This window comes from Nicotiana tomentosiformis, chromosome 11 (genome assembly GCF_000390325.3).
Source record: "Nicotiana tomentosiformis chromosome 11, ASM39032v3, whole genome shotgun sequence".
In the NCBI taxonomy this organism is placed as follows: Eukaryota; Viridiplantae; Streptophyta; class Magnoliopsida; order Solanales; family Solanaceae; genus Nicotiana; species Nicotiana tomentosiformis.
The window spans coordinates 785090-808173 of NC_090822.1; the positions used below are offsets into that span (position 1 = coordinate 785090).

Consider the following 23084-nt stretch of genomic DNA (forward strand, 5'->3'; position numbering starts at 1 on the left):
TCGCGTAACTATGTAAGTTTGTTATTTGCGAACGCGTGAAAAAGGTCGCGTTCGCATAGAGTAAATGGGCAGAAATGGAAATCACGCATTTGTACTTCGCGATCGCGTGGTTAGGTCCGCGATCGCGTATGTCTTTGATGTTGTGCATCGCGATCGCGTAGAGTTAAATCTGGGCTGTGGCAAACTGTTCTTCGCGATCGTGTAGGAATGTTTGCGATCGCGTAGAGCAAATGACTAGGCAGAAAGTTTAAGTTCTGAAAATGGGACTTCGTCCCATTTTTCACTTTTGACGGATTGGAGCTCGGGAAGAGGCGATTTTTGGGAGATATTTAGAGGAAATAATGGGGTAAGTGTTCTTAACTCAATATTGGTTAAATTACCTGAATCCATGGTTGTTTTTAACATTTAATTGGTGAATTAAGTTGGAAAATTGTGAAAAACTCTCTTGGTTTAATTTGGAGGTTTGAGGGTCGAGTTGATGTCGGATTTGAGTAAAATTGATATGGTTGGACCTGTGGTTGAAAGGACGTTTATATTTTGTAACTTTTGTCGGGTTTCGAGATGTGGGCCCCACGGGCAATTTTTGAGTTAATTTCGAATTTTTATTGGAAAATTAATATTTCCTTATGGAATTAATTACAATAATTTGTATTGACTGAATCAAATTAATTATGACTAGATTCGAGCCGTTTGGAAGTTGATACGCGCAAAATAGAATTTCTGGAGCATTGTTTAGCCTGCTCGACATTGGATTTGGCTTGTTCGAGGTAAGTTACTCTTCTTATCTTGGAGCTGAGGGTATGAACCCTGAATACATGTATTATATGAATTGTTGGGAGGTGACACACATGCTAGGTGACGGGCGTGTGGGCGTGCACTATGAAAATTGTGACATAATTGTTTCCGCGGGATTTTATAGTAAACTAATCTTGGCATTTTCCTTGCATTGTCATATGTTAAAGGAATTTGAACTGAGAATCATATTGAAAATCATGTTGAGGCTATGTGCTAGTATTATTGAGACCCACAAATGTCATATTGTTATTGAATTATTTATTTAAATTGAAATTTCATACTCAGTCATGTTCATTCATTTCATATCATCTCTCAGTCTCTGTTGCTATTTATTGATTCTTCATATTATCATGTTGGGCTGATTTTCATGACATTGTGAGCCCGAGAGACTGGAGAGATTGATGACTGAGTGAGGCCGAGGGCTTGATTGTGAGGATAATTATGGGATCGGGCTGCACGCTGCAGCATGCCAGATTGGCTTATTATAACACGTGAGTTGTCCGTGCGGATCCAGATATTATTATAGCACGTGAGTTGTCCGTGCGGATCCAGATATTATTATAGTACGTGAGTTATCCATGCAGCATGTGAGTTGTCCGTGCAGATTATAGCGCTTGGGCTGAAGGAGCCCCTCAGGAGTCTGTACACACCCCCAGTGAGCGCAGGTACCTACTGAGTGCGAGTGCCGAGTACAAGTGCCGAGCGATTGGGAGGATTGAGTGACTGTGAGACATGAGTGACTGGGAGGATTGAGTGATTGGGAGGACTGAGTGAAATGATACTCTGAGAGTATGCATATGATTTTATCACTGAGTTGCATCGCATTGACATGCACACATGACATACAGGCATACAGATGTATTTTCCTCGTGCTATACAGTATCACATCATTCATGATTTCTCACACATATTGACAGATGGGCATAGTGATGTATTTGTTTTACACGGGTTATCTAAAAAAAAAAATGAAACATCTCATTTATTATTGAAAGAATTTTAGAAAAATTATTGTTTTCAAACTTATTCATAATTTGGGCAACTCCGGTAAACGATTTGGGTTTTCATTGATGTACTTGAAAGGTAGAACTATTTTCAGAAATCATGTTTTTGCTGAGCATTTGATTGTTGAGTTACTTATGGTCTTACTTGTTTACATTGTTATGGACTATTGTGGACTATTGATTTTGGACCCGACCTTGGTAAAAGCTCGTCACTACTTTCAACCTAAGGTTAGGTTTGTTACTTATTAAGTACATGAGGTCGGTTGTACTCATACTACACTTCTGCACCCTGCATGCAAATATTGGATGTTGATGTTGCTCTACTCGACGGGAGCTGGAATTGAAGACGTACATGCGTTCTGGTTGTAGCTGCCTCTTGTTCATGGTAGCCTTAGATTTATAACAATATGTTCATGTACTTTTCATACAGATGATGTATTTACTTCATACCAACTTTGTAAACTCTGTTCTTAGAAGCTCATAATTTGTACTACCAGTCCGTGGGGAAATGTATTGGTTTTATCTATTTTTTCTTTAATTAATTGCCTTATTAATTTCATTGGAATTGGATAGTTGGTAATTGGCTTACCTAGCGAGTTGGGTTAGGTGCCATCACGACTAGTTGGATTTTGGGTCGTGACAGAAACTTACATATGCAGTCTCCGCCCGGTCCTCGACCTATCTAGTTAGATCTGTCGGTGCCTTCTTCTTCCGGATGTGAGTCTCCATGAAGAACTCATCATGAGTCATCTTCCTCCCATATTTTTTTTTCCTACAAATATATTAAAACGTGTTAACTAAATTAACATATATAAATATAGTTCCATAAAAATAGATGTAAATATTTTAAGGAATTACAAGTAGTCTCCTCGTAGCCCCCATGTTCCTTGCACCCACATAGTGCAAGGATCCATCCTTCTCAGATGCTCGGTCCTTCTTTCCCAGTTTACTCTTCTTCTCGAATTTCTCGGTGGTCTAATACCTCAGCAGATCCTTCCATAAATGCGGTAGAACCCATGAAGGCTTCTTGTTCTTCTTTCGAGCGGAGGAGAAGGAATCAGATAGTCTCTTACGGCATTTGAACTCCCAATTTGCACAAATTTTACTGTTATACCGGTCCTCCCAGGCATACTTAGTCTGCAAATAAAGTATGTAACGTTAGATGAAAATATTATTAATATAATGCTTAAATAGATAAGAATTGTATTAAAACCTTATAATTTGTTTGCACACTCAATTAATCTAACATAATTAGTTAAGCCTCATTTTTTAAAAGCAATAAACACTAATAGAATAATATTATCCCCTAAATTAATAAACCCTAAATTTCTATCATTAATCATATAATTAGACTCGCTAGACAATGAATTAGTTAAGCCATTCAATTAGACTAATTCAATTATACTAACTCAAGGTTCATAATTTAAGATAGTTCTATCATTAATTTGAATTCAGTTAAGAACCATAAGTTCATAATTTAAAGTAGTTCATAATTTATACATTAAGTTCATAATTTATACCTTAATTCTAAATCTAATGTAGTTCAAACCAAAAACCCTAAAAAATTATAATTTTAGATAGTTCAATTCTAAATCTAATGTAGTTCAAAAACCCTATTTAGTCACACAAATCCTAAATAGACAAAAACTCTAAAAAATTACACAAAATTATATTCCGAAAATTAAAAATTAAAAATTAAAAATCTAATAATTAAGGTAGATTACTAACCTTGAACAACAATGGCAGTGGTGGTGGTGGTGGCGGCGCAGCAGCAGTGGTGGTGGAGGAGCGGAACAGTGGCGGCGGCGGCTTAGGCATGAGAGATGAGAGGTGGGGCTTCGTTATTTTGGGGTGAGTGACTTAATTTTGGGTGGGATTAGGCCAAAAATCTGTGGGGAAGGGAGATGGATGAGAGATAGAAGAGAAAGAGATAGTTAGAAGATGAAAATGGGGGAGTTTCCGTCTGGGCTGGTTTAATTGCGAAATTTCCGACCGATTTCGGTCGGGAAAGTTAAAAAATAGCCTAAGATGTACATATAGTATAGTATAGTATATATATATATATATATATATATATATATATATATATATATATATATATACACATCTTAATATAGCTAATGTTATATCGATATAACATTAGCTATATTAAGATGTGTATATATATATATATATATATATATATATATATATATATATATAGTATAGTATAAGCTATATTCGATTAAATCTACAACAGTTACATGTGTTATACAACAGTTGTATAAGCTTAGTATAACTTTGTATTTAAAGTGAAACCAACAGCTCAGGATCGAAAAAATTTCTTGGCAGGAAGTATTTCTCTCTTAAAAAAGAATTATGTGATGCGAATCTAGATTAGTCGGACCAATAAGTTTTGAATACCAGATGATTAACCAAAAAAAAAGAGGTGCCCCTTAAAATGATTTTCTCTTTTAAATTAGGATTTAAAAGATTTAACTTTTATAGATGACAGAGTAAATTTTTTGTACATTATTAAGTTATTTAAAATAAGTAATTTCTACAAAAATTGTAGATTGATCTTACAAAAGAGAACAAGAAACCACTTCATTACTTCAACCACTCACAGTGCACTGATACTCTAAAAATGCTTTGCACCATTTATTTATATCTCAAATGCGCCAAATTTTGGGTAAAAATTAAACTGTTGGAGAACTTGGTGGGTCAAATTTGTTGGCAACCCAAAAAGAATGTAGACTCAGCCCAATCCACGTTAGCCCACCTGACAGTAGATATACGATGGTATCTTTACACAAATATATAAATTATACAAGAGGCCGTCTGATTTTGCACGTTATCTCTTAAATAAGTAAATAAATGCCAATAAATTTTAACTAATTTGTGTTGTACGCCTTACTTGAGATTATGGTGTCAAAAGTAAAAGATATGACAAAGGAAAGAACACTGAGGGATTGTCTGGTTCAGATCAAGCCAAATCCTATATGATATGGAATAGAAACTAATAACAGTTTGTTATAAAATTTATACCGATATTAGCTAATTAATATTAATAATAACACGAAAAAGGTCCAAATATGTATTTGAATTATGTGAAATTGACTGCTTTGCTGGCTGTTAATGCTTTAATACAAATATGTCCTTGTCGTTCAATAATTACTTTAAATATATCCTTATTTTAAATTACCCCATATAAAAGGTATAATAGTTGGTTTCACACGCATAATTCGGAGCAAGTAATGAACGATAGGAACATGTTTGTGCTAAAGTATAAACGATGGCAAATCGTTATTGTGGTCCGAGGGCTGAGGTCAAACTGGTCGTAGGCATCCCTTTTCAATCAATTACATAACTGCATGCATTGATTGTTGTGATCAGCTCCATTTCATACTCATCTTATTGTTCTTATTGAATCCGTGACCTGTGATGTTAATTTAGAATTAATGACTTTTTAAGTTTAGCAGCACAAGTTACAAGAGTTGGGTGAGAAGTTCACGTGAATTACTTAGAGAACTTAAAAGACATATAGTTATATATAGCAACTAAAATAAGTTGCCTAACACATCAAATTAACACATTGAAAGGAGTAGAGGTGGGATTTAGAAAATAATTTTGTTATTATTTTCCGAGAACGTAACAATGTGCTATTTCTAGATTTGATTTCTGATGAACTGACTATATATAAGTTAGAAAGGTATTCTTAAAAAGTCGTTAAGATATTTGTCTTCCAAAACATGTACACATGCACAGTTTCATATCGACGTTTGCTTCCCACGTTTTTAATTCACTTGACACTTGAATGATCCTTACAAATCACTTTCACATAAACTATCTCAATCATACATAGTTTTACGTTCGAAAAATACGCTCCTTAAATCCTCAAATCAAGGAAAACAAATTAGAAATGTCACCAAACATACGTACGTCGATTAAGCCGAAAACCTTCGCTTGCTTGGAAGCATCTGGAGGCCTACACATTACAACCGACCAGAGCCAAGCCCAACCACTACAACCAAGAAACTTCTGGGCGTGACGTCCTGGAAGTGGACATGTAAAGCATGCATATCATTTTTCGCATATCATTTATTCTAGTCACCCCTTCCATGCATCCAAAGAAGGTAAGTAAGTTCAAAGTCTAATTATCTCAATTGCAGTCCACAATAATCACCAGCTCTTCTCCATACGATACATCCTTGTTTTATTACGCAAAAGAATATACATAGGATGATCTTGCATATAAGAAGCTAAGAGTTTTTATCGGTTGTTAAAAGATACAGAGCAGAAGTTATATCCAGATTGTGAAAAGTTCTCGAAACTCTCTTTTGTAATGCGTCTTTTTCAAATGAAGTGCTTGCATAGTTGGAGTAATACTTTATTAGACTCTTTGTTAAAACTATTAAGTGATGTTTTTCCCAAAGGACATGTGCTCCCTAATTCTATTTACGAAGTTCAAAAGATTATTAAAGATTTGGGTCTAGATTATGTGAAAATAGATGCTTGTGTTAATAATTGCATCTTATATAGAAAGGAATATGCGGATCTTGAGCAATGTCCTAAATGTGGTGAGAAAAGATGGATAGTACGGAAAGGAGAAAATGATGACAATGAGGTTGCTTCAAGTAAATTGAATAAGAGAAAGAAAGGAATTCCTAGAAAAATTCTTAGATACTTTCCTTTGATCCCAAGATTATAACGGTTGTTTATGACTAAAAGAACCGCAGAAGATATGAGGTGGCATAAAAATAAGCGAGTTGATGATGGAGTATTAAGGCATCCAGCTGACTCACTGACATGGAAAACTTTTGATGAAAAATATTTGAATTTTGCATCAGATCCACGTAATGTAAGACTTGGACTTGCTTAAGATGATTTTAATCCTTTTGGTTCCATGAGTAATGCCTATAGTATGTGGCCAGTATTCTTGATTCCGTATAATCTTCCCCCATGGCTATGCATGAAACAATCTAATATTTTGTTATCCTTGATTATTCCTGGCCCAAAAAGCCCCGGTATGGATATAGATATGTATCTCCAACCTTTGGTTGATGATTTGAAAAAATTATGGGAGGACGGAATTGAGACTTATGATGCTTTTAAGCAACAAAATTTTCAATTGCGTGCTTCTTTGTTGTGGACAATTAATGACTTTCCAGCATATGCCATGTTGTCCGGTTGGAGCACAAAAGGTAAATTTGCTTGTCCAGTTTGTCATATAAATACTTGCTCCATTTACTTGAAATATGGTTGAAAGCATTGCTATATGGGTCATTGTAGGTTCTTGGAAATAAACCATCCTTATCGTCGGACCAAAAGTTCTTTTGATAACACAAGGGAAGAAAGACCTGCACCACAAGCATTGAGTGGAGATGATGTGCTTGCACAACTAAATACATCCTTACAAGGATCCACGGGTGACAACACAAGAAAAAAAAAACGAGATGCCGAAAGACGTGACAACTAGAAGAAGAAAAGTATATTCTTTGAACTCCCATATTGGAGGACTGTATTATTGAGACATAATTTGGATGTAATACATATAGAAAAAAATATTAGTGAAAGCGTGATAGGAACATTGTTAGATATTGACGGAAAAACAAAGGACACATTGAAATCTCGATTGGACATACAAGAGATGAGAATCAAAAAGCCTCTTCATCCAATAAAAAGTGGGGATAAGTACATACTTCCTCCTACTAGTTATACAATGTCCAAAACTGAGAAGATTAAATTCTGTCAACTCATCAAAGATGTCAAGTTTCCGTATGCTTATGCTTCTAACATTAGTCGTTGTGTCAATGTTAAGGAAGCTAGACTTTTTGGACTTAAAAGTCACGATCACCATGTTCTTTTCCAGCGTATCTTTCCACTTATCATCAAAGGGATTTTGCCAAAGGATGCATATGATCCGTTAATTGAATTATCATTATTCTTTAGTGATTTGTGCGCTAAAGAGTTACATATGGATAAGTTAGATAAAATAGATAAAAGTATACGGGTGACAATTTGCAAACTAGAACGTATATTCCTACCATCGTTCTTTGATGTTATGGTTCATTTGGCAATCCATTTAGCAAAGGAGGCAAAGGAGGGTGGTCCTGTTCAATTTCGATGGATGTATTTCATCGAGAGGTTAGATTTTTACTACTCTAAAAAAAAATTTTAGTTGCAATTTGCTCGAAACTAATATATCTTTACTTAACAGAATGTTGCGCACATTAAAAGGTTATATACGCAACATGGCTCGCCCAGAAGGGTCAATTGCTGAGGGCTATCTTGCAGAGGAATGCATGGCATTCTGTTTCATATATTTGACTGATATGGAGGCAAAGGAAAATCGCCCGGATAGGAATTCTAATTCTTCCAACATGGATCCTAATGGCTTATATGTATTCAATTGTCGTGGTAAGCTATTTGGAGGGGGTGATTGAACAAAATTGAATGATCTTGAAATCAAGCAAGCACATTTTTACATCCTTCAAAATTGTGCAGAAATTGGCCCTTTTATCGAGTAAAATACTTTTCACTTATTTTACATTCTTTTCTTCTTATGAATTCTTTCAACGACTATCTTGTAATGTTTTCATTTTATTTTATGTTCACCATCTATAGGGAACATTTAGAAATATTAACAAAGGAGAATAGTAGAAATGTTGCCAAGAGGCACAAGGAGGAATTTCCTTTATGGTTTCAAAAAAAGGTAACTTATATAATTCAATGTTGGTTGATATTTATTTAGGACAATTCATAAATTTTATTTTTAAGTAGTACTAATATTTGTGAGTTTGTAATTAATAGGTGATACAATTAAAAGATAACGGTGACAGTCGAATTACTGATCAATTGCTAGCTTTGGCAAGAGGTCTAGATTTACGAGTTGAATGCCATAATGGATATATCTTGAATGGTTTTAGGTTTCGAACAATGGCATCTGAGAAATTTTTAAAAACTCAAAATAGTGGTATAGTTATAAAGAGTGATGAATATACAGAAAATGCTGATTATTATGGAAAGATAAGAAGAATACTAGAAATCCAATATCTTGACAAAAATTCAGTGACATTATTCCAATGTGACTGGTTTGAAGTTCCGCCTCAGGGTCGAAGTCAAAGTAGAGGTTACCAAATGGATGAATATGGATTCATATGTGTGGATGTGATACGACTTCATTACATAAATGATCCATTTATTCTAGGATCACAAGCTCAATTTGTGTATTATGTAAAACATGATCAAAATGAGAATTGGAATGCAGTGGTAAGGGTAAGACCACGAAACTTGTATGATCTACCCGAACAAGATGATAAAACAGAACCCTATCAATTAACTGACCTGGTTGAAAGGGAAGAGCAAAATCTTCAAGTAGAATCAGACACTGATATGATTAGAATACAGAGAGAAGATATTGATGGATTGAGCGTTGAAGCACCTTCTCTCAATAATGAGGAAGAAATAGACTTAGAAGTTGTAGATGAATCGGATCATGAAGATAGGGATGACTCAACAGATGAAGAATATTTTTCTGAGGATGAACATGATGAAAAAGAGGATGATGATTGGCTATGAGATTTTCACCACCTTGCCCAAATGGTTAATTTCTCCTTTTCGCTTTTTTTTTATTTCTTTATTATGTTTGTTACTATATAACTTCATTTAATATTTAGAATGTTTATTTTCGTCCCATGCCACATACTGATTCAAAATATATCATGATTACATGATTTTATATCTAACAATCGTTATTTAGTCACTTTATTTGTTTATTTTTACTTAAATAGTCTGTTTGGACATACATCTTAATCTATAGTTATGTTGTTGGATAGATTATTTTCTGATTGGCAATATGTGCAATGTTCTGCCTTCACTTCTACTTTCAACTAGTTTCAGTATAATTATTTTTATTATGTCTTGCACACTATCATGATGACAAATGCGCATGTTTCTGGAGTAATTTCAAACCCACAACCACGTGAGTTGATTCATTTAGTAAAAAGTAGCTTTGAGAAATCTCATGCTTGTATAACTTAATAGAAACAGACTTTTTTATGCCTTCAAATTTAGTAATAAATTCTTATAAAGAGTAGAATTTAATTATTTGACTAATTGATTTGTTTGTAGTCACTTTGAGTGAAGTATGATACTAATATATACTTTAAATCATAAGCTTTTTTGAACTACTAATCTTTTAAATTTCCTCATGCATTTCAAGCAGAAGATACAATAGATTGTTAGTTGCTATTTATTGTATAAACATTCATTTTGTAGAGGAAGAGAAATTGTTCTCCATCTATTTGTGGATTAGAGATCACATCTTTATATTATTTGTCAACTGTAGTTACTTGGGAAGTTGAAGTTTGTAAGGACTTCATATGAAAAATACCATGCCTAGGGTCGATAAATCTATTTTCTTGCAGTACTAGTATTTTTCTCAGTGATGAATTGATGTTGAAGTTTTCTAGACTCTTTCATTTTAATATTCTTATGTATTGCTGAAGGACAAATGAGAAAGGGAAGGGGGAAGACTAGAGGGTTTTCAATCCAAAAGAAACGCAAAAATAATCCCAATGGAAAGCTGGAGGTAATTATTCCACCCGATCGAACAGTAGCAGTTAGTCCGAGCTAATAATTTTGTTACTGAGCTTTCAGTCACAGTTGACCAGAATGCTAAGCATGATGTCAAAACTTGGAAGAAAGTTTCTGATCTAGCAAAAGAAAGGATTGTTGCTCATATGCTGGTAATTCTCTTTGTACATTTTAAGTTTATAGTTTTTTGTTCTTGAATGAGTAGTAATCAACCAAATAGCATATTTAATAACAGTTGCCCATTATAGTAGTAGTATGTATAAAGAATTCTAAAAAATGTCTACGTCAACCAGGGAAGTTACAAAAAACTAAGAAAGCAACCTATGAAATGGAACTTAAATTCTCATGACCAGAATCAAAGTCTTGTTTATTTCTTATTTTACTTTTTATACTTGAATCATAAGTTATATCATTGACTCATATTCAATGCAGAGAATGAGTGCTAGAAACAAAATAAACAAGGAAAAACAAGGAATCAATCATATTTGCGGTAGAAAATCCTTCGGGGCAGTCTCTTTTGAAGAGGTGAGATATGTCTTATTTAATGAATTTAGTAATTCTTTCTTCAATAATGTAATTTGATTTATTTTGTTAGAGAGATGCAATCACCGAAAAAGAGCCAAACTTTCAGAAACTTTGGGAGAAAACTCACATGAAAAATGGTCATTGGGTCAACGATGCCGCTGCTGAATTGAATGTACATACAAACCTCTAATCTTTAATCCTATGATATGAGTTTATTAAAACAAATATTGAAAACTAAAGCTTGTATGTCCTGTTTGTAGGATAAAGTGAATGAATTGGTTGCAGAGCAAGTTCAAGAAACAGAAGAGGGTACTGATATGGACCATATTGTTAATGCGTCCTTTATGAAAATTATTGGAGAAAAGTCAGGCTATTACCGCGGCCAAGGATCGGGACTTAAGCTAACAAATAAGCGATCCATGCAAGGGCTTCAAGAGCAACTGCAAGCGCACAAAAAAGAGGTGGAAGAAGAACGCCATAAATGAGAGAGTGTAGAATCTAAACTTAAAGAAGTGCAAGAGCAACTTGAGGAGGAGCAGAAAAATCTAGAAGTCATTAAAGCTCATGTAGGAGTCATGGAAGTTCGTGTAGGACGTGAGCAGAAAATGTTAAAAGAGGGCATGGTGGGACTTGCATCCCTTATACAAGGTTCCAAGGTATTCATTTAGTATAAGCACTAAAGTTTCTGTAGGTTCCTTATGAAGACCAAATAGTTATTCTATAAATCTTTTGAGCTAAATTAGAAGTTGTATCATGTAACAATGATTCACGTGTTATATATTTGAACATTTCTAATGTTCCTCTGTTTGGTATCATTCCACCTGAAATTGGTCTTTTAGACAAACTTGAAAACCTTATTATGTTTGGAGATAACTTAACTGGTACACTCCCTTTAGAAATATTCAAGCTTTCTTCTATCAAATACGTTAATCTTTCGAATAACAATTTTACTGGACCTTTTCGTAGGAAAATCTTGTTGGGGTTAATAGAACTTGAATCATTTGATATTTATAACAATAATTTTACTGGTGAGCTTCTTACTGAGTTTGTAAAGCTTAAAAAGCTTAAGACTTTACATCTTGGAGGAAACATTTTCATGGGAAATACCAGAAGCTTACTCTCACATTGAAAGTTCACTGTGGTTGGGTTTAGAGGGTAACTCACTTACTGAAAAAATACCAAAGAGTTTGGCTTTGCTTCCAAATCTTTAAGAACTTAGGTTAGGTTATTTTAATAGTTATGAAGGTGGAATTCCACCTGAATTTGGTTATATTAGTACCCTTAAGCTGCAAAGATTCTTTAAGTATGTTAACTAACCTATATATTGCACTTGTGTGCCCCAAGTCATGGTCCATACCCCTTTTCCAGTTTCTGAGAGGAAAACTATAAGAAGAATCAGAGAAAGCATAGATAGCAGACTGTCACTACTTTCTTAATGAATTATATTGGTATATTTAGTGATTTAGAAATGTTCATTTGCCTTCTAGATGTGTTCCCTTGAGATTCTTATTTTTTATGCGCATGTAATGCTAGCTCTACGGACGTGCACATACTTTCCAGTGAAATGTGTTCCTATTGAGGTTCCTGCTGCTGTTTACATCACACAATTAAATAAAACCTCCCAATATCCAGATATTCAATGCTATGACATGATATTCCTCTGAACTTAAATTTTGACCGCTGGCCTAGTGACTTGATGAATGGGATGCTGACCACCCACAAGTGCAAGTTTTTCTTTCCCGTGTGTCTGGCTAATGCTTGTCCAAAAACCTCCCACTGGCAAAGGATAAAGGGTAATACATGTTGTGACTCCTATCTTGACAATTCACTATCTATGCAGTAGTTTAAGAGATCTCAAGTTGTGTATCTTCCCAAACCATGCAGTTTTCTTCAGTGAGGTAGATGAACTTTCTAAACTAAATTATCGACTAGGTATCGAAATGAATCGTCATCTTCTTGTAGCATTTTGGTGAGTCTCTAATTCTACGTTAAGAGGAGGGAATTGACATTGTAATGCTTTAAACGCTCTACCAAATATACTTTAGAAATAGTGGAGTTTAATTTGTTTTCTTTCTTTTCTTGCCTCATTTATTTATTTTGCTTTTGGGGTGTTACTGAGTGGAAGGAGGGTTATCTATAGTTGAAACATTGAGTTCTGCAAAATTGACCAGTTGCATCAAAATTCACTGAAGGATGCTTTTATCCAAGATTAAGCTTCTCCATAATGTCCTAGCTATCATATTAGAGGTGGCAGGGTCTATAGAAATTATGTTTCTAATAGTTTCTTCTGATTTTCTGGCTCTTAGCTCGCTGGTACTACCTTTCTGGTTATGTTATTGTTACTATTCTATTGTCGCATTTCATCATCTTGTGTCGAGGGTCTATCGAAAACAGCCTCTCTACCCCAGGGTAGGGGTAAGGTCTGCGAATACACTACCCTCTCCAGACCCCACTTGTGGGATTACACTGGGTTATTGTTGTTGTTGTTGTTGTTGTTGTTGTACTTAGTGTTTTTCAATAATTCTTTGCTATTGTTCTGGAAAATGAAACTTGTCATAGTCTTTTTTATATTACAAAATAGTTTCATCCTTGGTACTATCATGTTTAAGATCTTTATTTGTGCTCTGTTTAACAGACTCGACTTCCTGCTGCACTTTTCAATATTATTACAAATTTAAGTGGTTCAGATGAGGCAAGTCCTGCAAGTCCCACAGATGACATCATGGTAAGTAAACTCCACCTAATTCACATAAAAGTAAATTTCTTATACATAAGTAGATACATCTTAAAAGGAACAAGAGTACCGGAAAGAATTATGTTAATTCATGAATGCCTGTATTTTGATAACCATCTTTCATCCTAAGTAATTATTTGATATATTTCACCTAAACTCTAGAAAAATATAAATCACAATATCTTCGCTTTCAGTACACATCTTAAGTAAGAGTGGAAGCCACCCTAGCCTTTTTAAAATTTGATGTCTGATTTTAATAATTTTGCCAAGATTTTGTAACACATTTATCGTCATGTTTTCTACATGGCAGTTTTTTTTTGCAAGAAATAGTATCCTTATCATATGGCCCCACACTTGTGCATCCTTATGTGCATATATGCTCTAGACAATTCATTGCTTTGCTTAGCTCCAAATACAACCTCTGATATGCTTATATTCATCTTTTGTATTGCAATGAAATGGATTATTTGTCTCTCCTCTCCTTCCTTTTTGACTTCTTATTTGGCTGCCTAAAAATACTATGGATGACATCCTGATAAGTAATATTCATAAAATAATACTAGTAAATAAATTTTAAACACATTTTAGCCTCTCTTCTTTCATTTTCCTTTAGATATTTCCACTGGAACATAAAAATTTCAGTTTTATATAAGTACAGAAAATCTTTTTTACTTTCAAAACTCTACAACTTAATTTATGTACAACTACCTTTATGTGATAGGATCTTGTGACTAATAGTAATTACTCAACAAGGGGAACAACAACTTAAAGAAAAAAGAAATGAATTACATGTATTGGCAAGACAGAGATACTTAAATTGAGAGAGGTACTGACAATGAAGCATTATATGTTCAGTTGAAAATGTTAAGATCAAGAAGATCCAATTTAAATTCTATGAACATTACAGAGTGTTTGTCCAAGTTGGATAATGGTGTCCATTCATTTTTATATTTTAAATAGTGTTACCTTTCTATTGTTAGCAATGTACATGTTAGTATATGTTTAGTTGGTTGCACCTCTATTCTTGCAGTCATTTTAGTTTAATGAGGTTAAAGAGTTTCTGAAATATTTTCTAATCTATTTTTCAGTTTTTTTGGAGTGGATACTTGATATGATATCTTGGAGGTTATGTTATAATACTTTTTTAGCTGAATATTTCTACCCCTACCGTACTGTCTAATGTAAATAGGCATTTGTGATTCCCTCTATTTTAAATCAAAGTCTAATTATAATTTTTTTTGTAGGATGATGAAGCATAAACCAACGCTACTTGCAATCTGATTCATGTGCTGCACAAGCCGGAAGATTTGTCTTTTGGGTTATATTAGATTAGAATTTAGTGACCTAGGACATATGATGTTTTTATCCTTTTGTAAGAAAAAACTTTTAGAAGTATTTAGATTTTAGAAGGGTGTAAATATCTCGTACAACAACTTTATGTATTGACCTTTTGCGTATATATATATATATATATATATATATATATATAAAATTTAGTAATTTATATACATTTGTTAAAAATATAAAAGCATATAGGAATTATGTATATAGCAACAAATCATAAGTTGTTGCTAAAAACATTCACGAAGCTTATATGCAACAATTAATGTTGTTGACACAAAGTAACTTATTGCCACAATAACGCTTGTTGCTAAAATTCTTGATAACAAATTAATTAGTAATTCCCGCCATTGTTTTTGCAACAACTTATATTGTTGGGAAAATGATTGATTTGTCGCAACAATTATTGTTGTTGCTGAATATTTTTATAAACCACAATTATACGCCTTTATAACAACAAAATATAATTTATTGCAACAAGAAGATTTGTTGCGTTAATTTAGCTTTTTGACAACAACATTGGTTCTTGTTGCATAGATTTTTCGCATCGGAGTTTGCTGCAACAACGTGCAACAACTTAGTTTTTGTTGCGAAAAGTATTTTTCGCAACGACAACCAACATATTACAACAAAAAATGTTGTTGCAAATTCCGTAGTTTCTTGTAGTGCCCAAAACAAAGGGATTTCAGCCCAACTTATCTAGAAATTTACTTAGTTACCAACCACTCCCCATCCCTACTTTTTTTTTCCAATTTTCTGTTTTCTGTTTTTTCGTTTTTCTGCATCACTCACCCACCCCAACCCCCCCACAATTATTTTTTGTATTTTTACTTTTCTGCACCACCCATCCCACCCGTAAAATATTTTTCAACTTACACATTTTAAATACTAATTTGTTATTTAAGAAAATATATTTTGATTCTCAAAATACTAATAGTATTTATTTACCTTTTATACATAGGTGTATAAAAGGTAAAAAACTTTATTTATGCAAGATGAGCATGGTTCTAAAACATGGGTCAAGTTGGGCGGGTTGGGCTATAACCCATTGTTTAGCTCATCTTGACCCAGCTCATCTTAGCCCAAGTACACTTTGGACTGGATTGGGCAATGACTCATTTATTGACCTAACCTATCTTGACCCGCCCAAATTCAGCTCAACCCGCTCATTTATCACCCCTACCCATAACTAATGCTTTTCCTCCGCCCCTGATCTTAATAGATAGTAGAAGGTATTGGTGCAGCAGCGTATTAGTGTCTTTTATATTGTTGCATTATGTTTTTCATATCTAGACTCAGCCGACTCATCAGACTGATCATGAGTTATATTATCTGTAGGAACACCGTAATACATGTCATGCAACATCTCGAAAGTGGCAGCATCATCATTTTCTAAATCTAAATTTGCACTAGAATTTATTTCATCATCTGAAGATGAATCCGACTCACCATGATGAATCCACCTATTATATGTTGGATCTATACCCCACCTAAGTAAATCTATTTTGACTTCTTCTCGCGTTTTCCTACGCACATGGTTACAGTTAGTGCACGGACATTAAATTCTTATACCAACATTAGGATTTGAAAATGCAAAGTTTAAAAATTATTCCACGCCATTCAAGTATTCTGGTAATGCTCTATTCCTAAGAAGTATCCAACTTTTATCCATCATATAATAACCTACAAAAATATAAAATATTAACTGTCCCTCAATATTTTTTTGCTGTCAATTTAGCAAAAAATCAAATATGGAAAAGGTCAGAGAAAGACTCTATACTAAAATATAGTAAAAATAACAGCATATAAATTGAACGAACAGTGATACAAGCGAAGGAACACACTATAGATGAATAGTAATCAGCAAGACTCACCAGACTTTGTAGACGAGAAATAATGAAGCAAAGAATAGACCAGAACCAATTGCTCGGTGCTGTAGAACAATAAAGGAGAAAACCTTGCTAGAATGGTAACTAAATAGGCTAAGGATTAAGGAAAAGATAATTAAAAAGAAAAAAACCGGTTTACCGCTTTTCTTTTGGCGGAAAGTTGAAAAATACTTAGCTAAATCTTAGGCCACTAACCAAACCTGTTGAGAAAATTAAGGCGTGAACAAAACTTGCTGAGACAATTAAGGATTCTACCAAATATAAATTATTGCTAATTTATTATATTTTAAAACTACTATGTTTTCAAATAAAATATGGCAGCAACAAAAAACTTACCCAGAGCAACTAAAAGAGTGGGCTAAAAATCCGAAAAAAGTGATTAACAGAGAAAATTTTACCGCGTTTGATTTTGGCAGAAAATTGAAAAATAATTAGTTAAGGTTTAGGCCACAACCCACCTATATTGTTGGCAAAAATAAAGTGTATTGCCAACAATACAAATTTATTGTTGCCCATTCTATTTATATTTTAAATTTATTATATTGTCCATAAATATAGCAATAGGAATATAAAACGCCGGTAACAATGATAAAGTCGTGGCTAAATATTCTATGATAATAGCAACAATTTTATCAAGTTGTTGTCATTTATTACAATTACCAACAACACTTTGATTGATGCAAAAAAGTTGTTGCCAATTTATTTAATTTAAAATTAATTATCTAAACGACAGAATATAGCAACAATATTATAATATTTGCTAACAAGAAAAATTTTGTGTTTAAAAATTATATGATATAGAAACAACTTCATAAAGTTGTTGCTATTTGTTCATTTTTGCCAACAATACTATAGTTGTTGCTAAAAAATTATTGCAAATTCCATACTTTCTTGTAATGAGAAAGAGTTTTATGGGTTGTAATTAGACTACTTCATGGGTCAGAATGAGCTATAAAAGATAATGGGTTAATTTGGGCTCAGTCCAAATAAACACATGAACTAAAATGTTATAGCCAACCCATTAATTTCTGGACGAATTGGATGAGTTTGAGCGCAAATTGACATCCCTAATTGTGGGTTTGAACGAATCAAGTTACTTTTGTTTGAACTTTGTAATTATACTAGAAAATTTATAATATATATATAAATATTTAATTGGGAGCCCAAAACAACTACATCTTTGTTGATCTAAGTTAACTTCAATTATTTTTGGAAGAAAACTTTCACAGTATGCTGCTATATCTTAACCCAATTAATGTCGGGTCCAATCAAACAAACGAGAAGGAAAAAAAAAATAGAACCTAGGCAGAAGAACCAAACCTTTAGTTAGAGACGACTCCTTTTCATTATTTATATCACATTATCACGTAAGTTGTAAGGAATGTCACAGGTGATGACACGTACCCTAAATTTTGATGAGTCATGACCTCACTCTCTTGACTGCTTCTGCATGCAAAACTCAGAGATAGAGGAATATCTAAATGGCAGATGAATCAATAAAATCTACTCAGTCGGCACTCGGCACAAAACAATCATTTCTTTCCCAATTTCGAGAACCCCTTTCCTCTTTTAGTGTTTCTTACTCTAATTCTCTATTATTAAAAAGTCAAATAGTCACTTTTGTAAAGACTGCCGGTAAAAAATCTATGTATAAAGTATTCGCTATTTACGTAAAATTTGGAGGAAAATTATATCTTTAAATAGTATAAAATATTAGTAATTGTTTTCACGATTCGAACACGTAATCTCATTTATACGAAGACAAATTCTAAACCCCTTCTCGTGAAACTACTTACAAAGTAAATATTGAGTTTTAAGATAAACAAAAAGGTATCATCATCACTGTGAAATACTTCAGAAAGTTAAATATTTGATGAAATTTAGTACTAGTGTTAATTACAAAATCTACTCTTACAATGACAAAAATGTAACCGAACGTAATTTTTAGTGCACCAAATGTGTAATAATTAAATAAATATAGAATCAGACTTCTCTGTAACAGTATTTTTATATAATAGTCATTTATAATAAAAGTTAAATTTATTTTGGAATTAATTTTTATATTATATTAAAAAAATATATCCTCTATAATAATATTTTATTATAATAATCAAAAATATCGAAACAAAGAGATTATTATAAAAAAATTTAACTGTAATATACTTACAAATTTCTTATCATCAATAATGGAGTAATGAACAAACCGAGCTATTTATTAATTTAACCATTTTATATTCACAAACTTACCTTTATCTATTCAACCATTTTATATGCAAGCTGTACGTCGACAACTCTTTGTTCCTTTTTACCTACACATGGCATCCATTGAACCTCCTTTTCAGGACACAATTTTGTCTCTTCCATTTTCATTCCTCTATAAAAAGGCAATGCAATTCCATTTTCATTCTCATTCCACTAATAACACTTAAACAGCTTACAAAATATATACTCTAGAAATGGCTTCTTTGTCTTCTTTTAATATTAAACTTAGTTTGCTTGTAGTAACACTCATAAGTTTTTTCTTTGTTGAAAATTCTGCTAGTGATCTTAACCAAGATTTTGGTATTACGTGGGGAAATGGTAGGGGGAAGATACTAAATAATGGGGAGCTTCTTACTCTTACACTTGATAATACTTCTGGCTCTGGCTTTGAATCAAAGAAAGAATACTTGTTTGGTAAAATTGATATGCAGATCAAATTAGTCCCTGGAAATTCTGCTGGCACTGTCACTGCTTACTATGTAATTTTTTTTGTTTTGTTTTTTTGTATTAGATTATTATTAATGGAGTCTTGGCGTAACTGGTAAAGTTGTTGTGATATGGTTATTGATATTATTTGTTATTTTTCTAATGTGGGTGTGATTTTTTTTTTTTTTTTTTAAATTTAGTTGTCATCACAAGGATCAAACCATGATGAGATAGACTTTGAGTTTCTTGGGAATTTGAGTGGAGAGCCATACACTGTGCATACAAATGTGTATACACAAGGCAAAGGTGAAAGAGAGCAGCAATTCCACTTGTGGTTTGATCCTACTGCTGATTTCCACACTTACTCTGTCCTTTGGAATCCACAGACGATTGTGTAAGTAGTCTAACAATTTTTTTTAAGGAGTTACGTATTTCTTTTACTTCTAAAAATGTTTTTGCGTACCACGAAAATAGTAACTAGGCCAAGTGTTTTTTTTAACTTATCTAAATTGACATTTCAAATATTAAATTCTGAACTCATTTATTAACACTCTATCACCTTATGTCTGGCAGCAAACTCAGTGAGAATCCTACAAATGGGGTCGGGATAGGATGTATGCGACCTTATCCCTACTGTTGTGAAGATAGAGAGACTGTTTTTTATAGACCCAAGTCACAATAAAATATGAGAAAGAAGCAATAACAATAAATAGTACCAACAACACGATATTGGGTAAACCGAAGTGAAAGAGACAATAAAGTGGATAGGAGTAAGAAACAGAACAACATATGGTAAAAACTAAGCCTAAAGGAATGCAAGAGCAATGCGAATATTATCGGTATGGAAAAGAAAAACGCTTAGTAACCTAACATTTTACTCTAATCCTCGACTTTCACATTCTTCTATCAAGATTCATATAGAAGATTCATGTTCTCGATCAGCTAAAGTTGTATTACTACCATATAATTTAGAACACATACAGTTCAAATCCTGGTTCCTCGCTCCGTCTATTGTAACAAGCATTATTTTTCACATTATTATTCGTGTCTTTGAAGGATAATTAATAATAGTTATCTTTTTGATGACATGATAACGCAAAAATTGTTCTTACATACTATCAGTATATTGAATTTAAACTGCACATATTGACATTCTTTTGTCTCCAACTTCAAAATGATTTCAGTTTTTCAGTGGACAATGTACCAATAAGGGAGTTCAAGAATTTGGAAGATAAAGGTGTGGCATTCCCAAAATCACAACCAATGAAGTTATACTCAAGCTTATGGGATGCTGATCAATGGGCAACGAGGGGTGGTTTAATCAAGACTGATTGGAGCAATGCCCCTTTCTCTGCCTCTTATAGAAACTTCAATGCCCACACTTGCACTTCTAATTCTAATTCTAATTCAAATTGCACAATTTTAGCAGCAAAATTGGATCCTGTGAGCCAAGAAAGATTAAGATGGGTGCAGCAGAAGTTCATGATATATAATTATTGTGCTGATACTAAGAGATTTCCTCAGGGGTTTCCTCCAGAGTGTAGTAACACTTAATTAATTATGTGTAGAAAAGTTATGGAAAAATAAAAAAATATGTAGGAAATTTAATTAGTCTGTATTAATAGCCTCCTCTCTTTATGTGTCCCTTTATTTTTTTCTCCTTTAATTGATGTTGTGGTTTAGCTAAGTGGTAAGGGAGGAGTGTTGCAATTCTATGTTGGGTGTTATTGGAAGTATTTTGTGTAAATATATAGTAACGTGTTAGTAATTTTCTATGAAAGTGTTCTCCGCATCGATTTGTTTATTTTCTTTTTGTTTTTTTATAAATCATTTCTAATTTGTACAATTTTTACACTCTTTATTAATATTTGGATTAATATCAGATAAGAATGTTGTTTAAAATTTTACTATGAATTAGACATATAACAATGTTGTAAGAAGTAAAAATATTGAATACACATATTAATATTAGCTTTTATATTCTCTTTTGTAAAAAAATTGTACTCCTTCGTTCCCACTGTTTTAGTGGGCGTTTGGACATAAGAATTGTAAAATTTTAGAAAAAAGTGAAAACAAATTTCAAGTGAATTGTAAAATTTCGGAAAAAAGTGAAAAAAAAATTTTTAAGTGAAAATGGTATTTGAAAATTAGAGTTGTGTTTGGATATGAATATAATTTTGGGTTATTTTTTGAAGTTTTGTGAGTGATTTAAGTGAAAATTTTGAAAAACAGTTTTTTGAAGTTTTTAAAATTTTTGAAAAATTTCAAAATCCATCTTCAAGTGAAAATTTAGAAATGTATGGCCAAACACTGATTTCGGAAAAAAATTGAATTTTTTTCCAAAAAAAGTAAAAAAAATTTTTATGTCCAAACGGGCTCTTAGTTTATGTGAATTATTTTTACTTTTTTTTTACTAACATTTTAGACAAGAGTGGGTTGCTCTAGTGGTGAGCATCCTCCACTTTCAACCAAGAGGTTGTGAGTTCGAGTCAGCCCAAGAGTAAGGTGGGAAGTTCTTGGAGGGAGGGAGCCGGGGTCTATCGGAAACAGCCTCTCTACCCCAGGGTGGAGGTAAGATCTGCGTACACACTACCCTCCCCAAACCCCACTAATGAGATTATACTGGGTTGTTGTTGTTGTTGTTTACTAACATTTTAAAATGTATTTATAAATGAAATTTCATGATTTGTTAAGGATTTTCTCCACATTAGAATGCTTTGACTTATTTTTACCATGTTATAAGCTTCAACTATTTAAAGTTTTCTTACACATGATACAAATTAGCATGTCGTTTCATGTTAATATAAAGTACGTAAGTTCCTTCCGGGTAAAGCTAGCTATTTGTATGATGGTTATACTTGAATTTGTTCTACCTTATGATTTAACAAAATGTTTGGCTATAATATTTTTGGACGGAAGTTCCTATAACAAAAAAAATTGAAATTAGCTACGAACTTTGTTGCTAATTTATTATTAAATCGTTCGTACCAAATAATTTTTTTGATAATCTGTTGCTAAATAAGATAAGCGATGGATTTATTCTGTTAAAGAATTCATATATCGCTAATTTCTATTTTTTAGTAGTGATATATATAGCACAACGATAATATTACCTTTAAAGATGAAATTTAGGTCACAAAACAAACGAAAGTTTGAGCTAACTATTTAATGAGTCAATCGACGAATGTCATTTAATTCGTGCAAATGCCTCTCACGTGCCCTGACCTTCAATTACACTATAGAAGCACGTTACCTCTAGCACGGGTAAGGCCTCGTTTGTTTTTTTTAAAGATTAAGACGTGTGAATCTGAATGCACGTCTCAATATTAAGATGTGGTATGTAATCTGAACACTGAATATTTAAGATTGTTTGTTTTTCAATATCTGAATACGTATAATATATTTATATTTCAACATAAAAAATATACATTTCAAAAAAAAAAGTGATTAAATACTATATCAATTAGTGAAAATATTAACTTGAACAAAAAAGTTATTATTTGAGATAAATTGAAATATTATAAGATATAAATC

General features: G+C 32.9%; 4 protein-coding genes across 6 annotated transcripts; all 4 read left to right on the forward strand.

Moving 5' to 3' along the window:
* Positions 1 to 6038: 6038 nt before the first annotated feature.
* Positions 6039 to 8228, forward strand: LOC104104922 (uncharacterized). The gene is made up of 2 exons (XM_009613114.4): positions 6039 to 7922; positions 7996 to 8228. The coding sequence occupies exons 1-2, from the start codon at positions 7426 to 7428 to the stop codon at positions 8219 to 8221; spliced, it is 723 nt and encodes a 240-aa protein (XP_009611409.1). The 5' UTR covers positions 6039 to 7425; the 3' UTR covers positions 8222 to 8228.
* Positions 8228 to 9356, forward strand: LOC104104923 (uncharacterized). The gene is made up of 3 exons (XM_018773701.2): positions 8228 to 8301; positions 8403 to 8490; positions 8589 to 9356. The coding sequence occupies exon 3, from the start codon at positions 8715 to 8717 to the stop codon at positions 9354 to 9356; it is 642 nt and encodes a 213-aa protein (XP_018629217.1). The 5' UTR covers positions 8228 to 8301; positions 8403 to 8490; positions 8589 to 8714.
* Positions 9357 to 10647: 1291 nt separating this feature from the next.
* LOC108946623 (uncharacterized) lies at positions 10648 to 15082 on the forward strand. 3 transcript variants are annotated; one of them, XR_001970940.3, is made up of 5 exons: positions 10648 to 10898; positions 10969 to 11070; positions 11159 to 11554; positions 13534 to 13623; positions 14877 to 15082. XR_001970940.3 is itself a non-coding variant. In XM_033658359.2 (3 exons), the coding sequence occupies exons 1-3, from the start codon at positions 10800 to 10802 to the stop codon at positions 11381 to 11383; spliced, it is 426 nt and encodes a 141-aa protein (XP_033514250.1). In that variant the 5' UTR covers positions 10648 to 10799; the 3' UTR covers positions 11384 to 11750. The 3 variants fall into 3 exon arrangements, 1 of the variants encoding a protein (XP_033514250.1); XR_004509304.2 differs by lacking the exon at positions 13534 to 13623 and having other exon boundaries at positions 14877 to 15080; XM_033658359.2 differs by lacking the exons at positions 13534 to 13623; positions 14877 to 15082 and having other exon boundaries at positions 11159 to 11750.
* Positions 15083 to 19252: 4170 nt separating this feature from the next.
* On the forward strand, positions 19253 to 21330 carry LOC104104918 (probable xyloglucan endotransglucosylase/hydrolase protein 25). The gene is made up of 3 exons (XM_009613111.4): positions 19253 to 19603; positions 19751 to 19944; positions 20735 to 21330. The coding sequence occupies exons 1-3, from the start codon at positions 19319 to 19321 to the stop codon at positions 21102 to 21104; spliced, it is 849 nt and encodes a 282-aa protein (XP_009611406.1). The 5' UTR covers positions 19253 to 19318; the 3' UTR covers positions 21105 to 21330.
* Positions 21331 to 23084: the final 1754 nt, after the last annotated feature.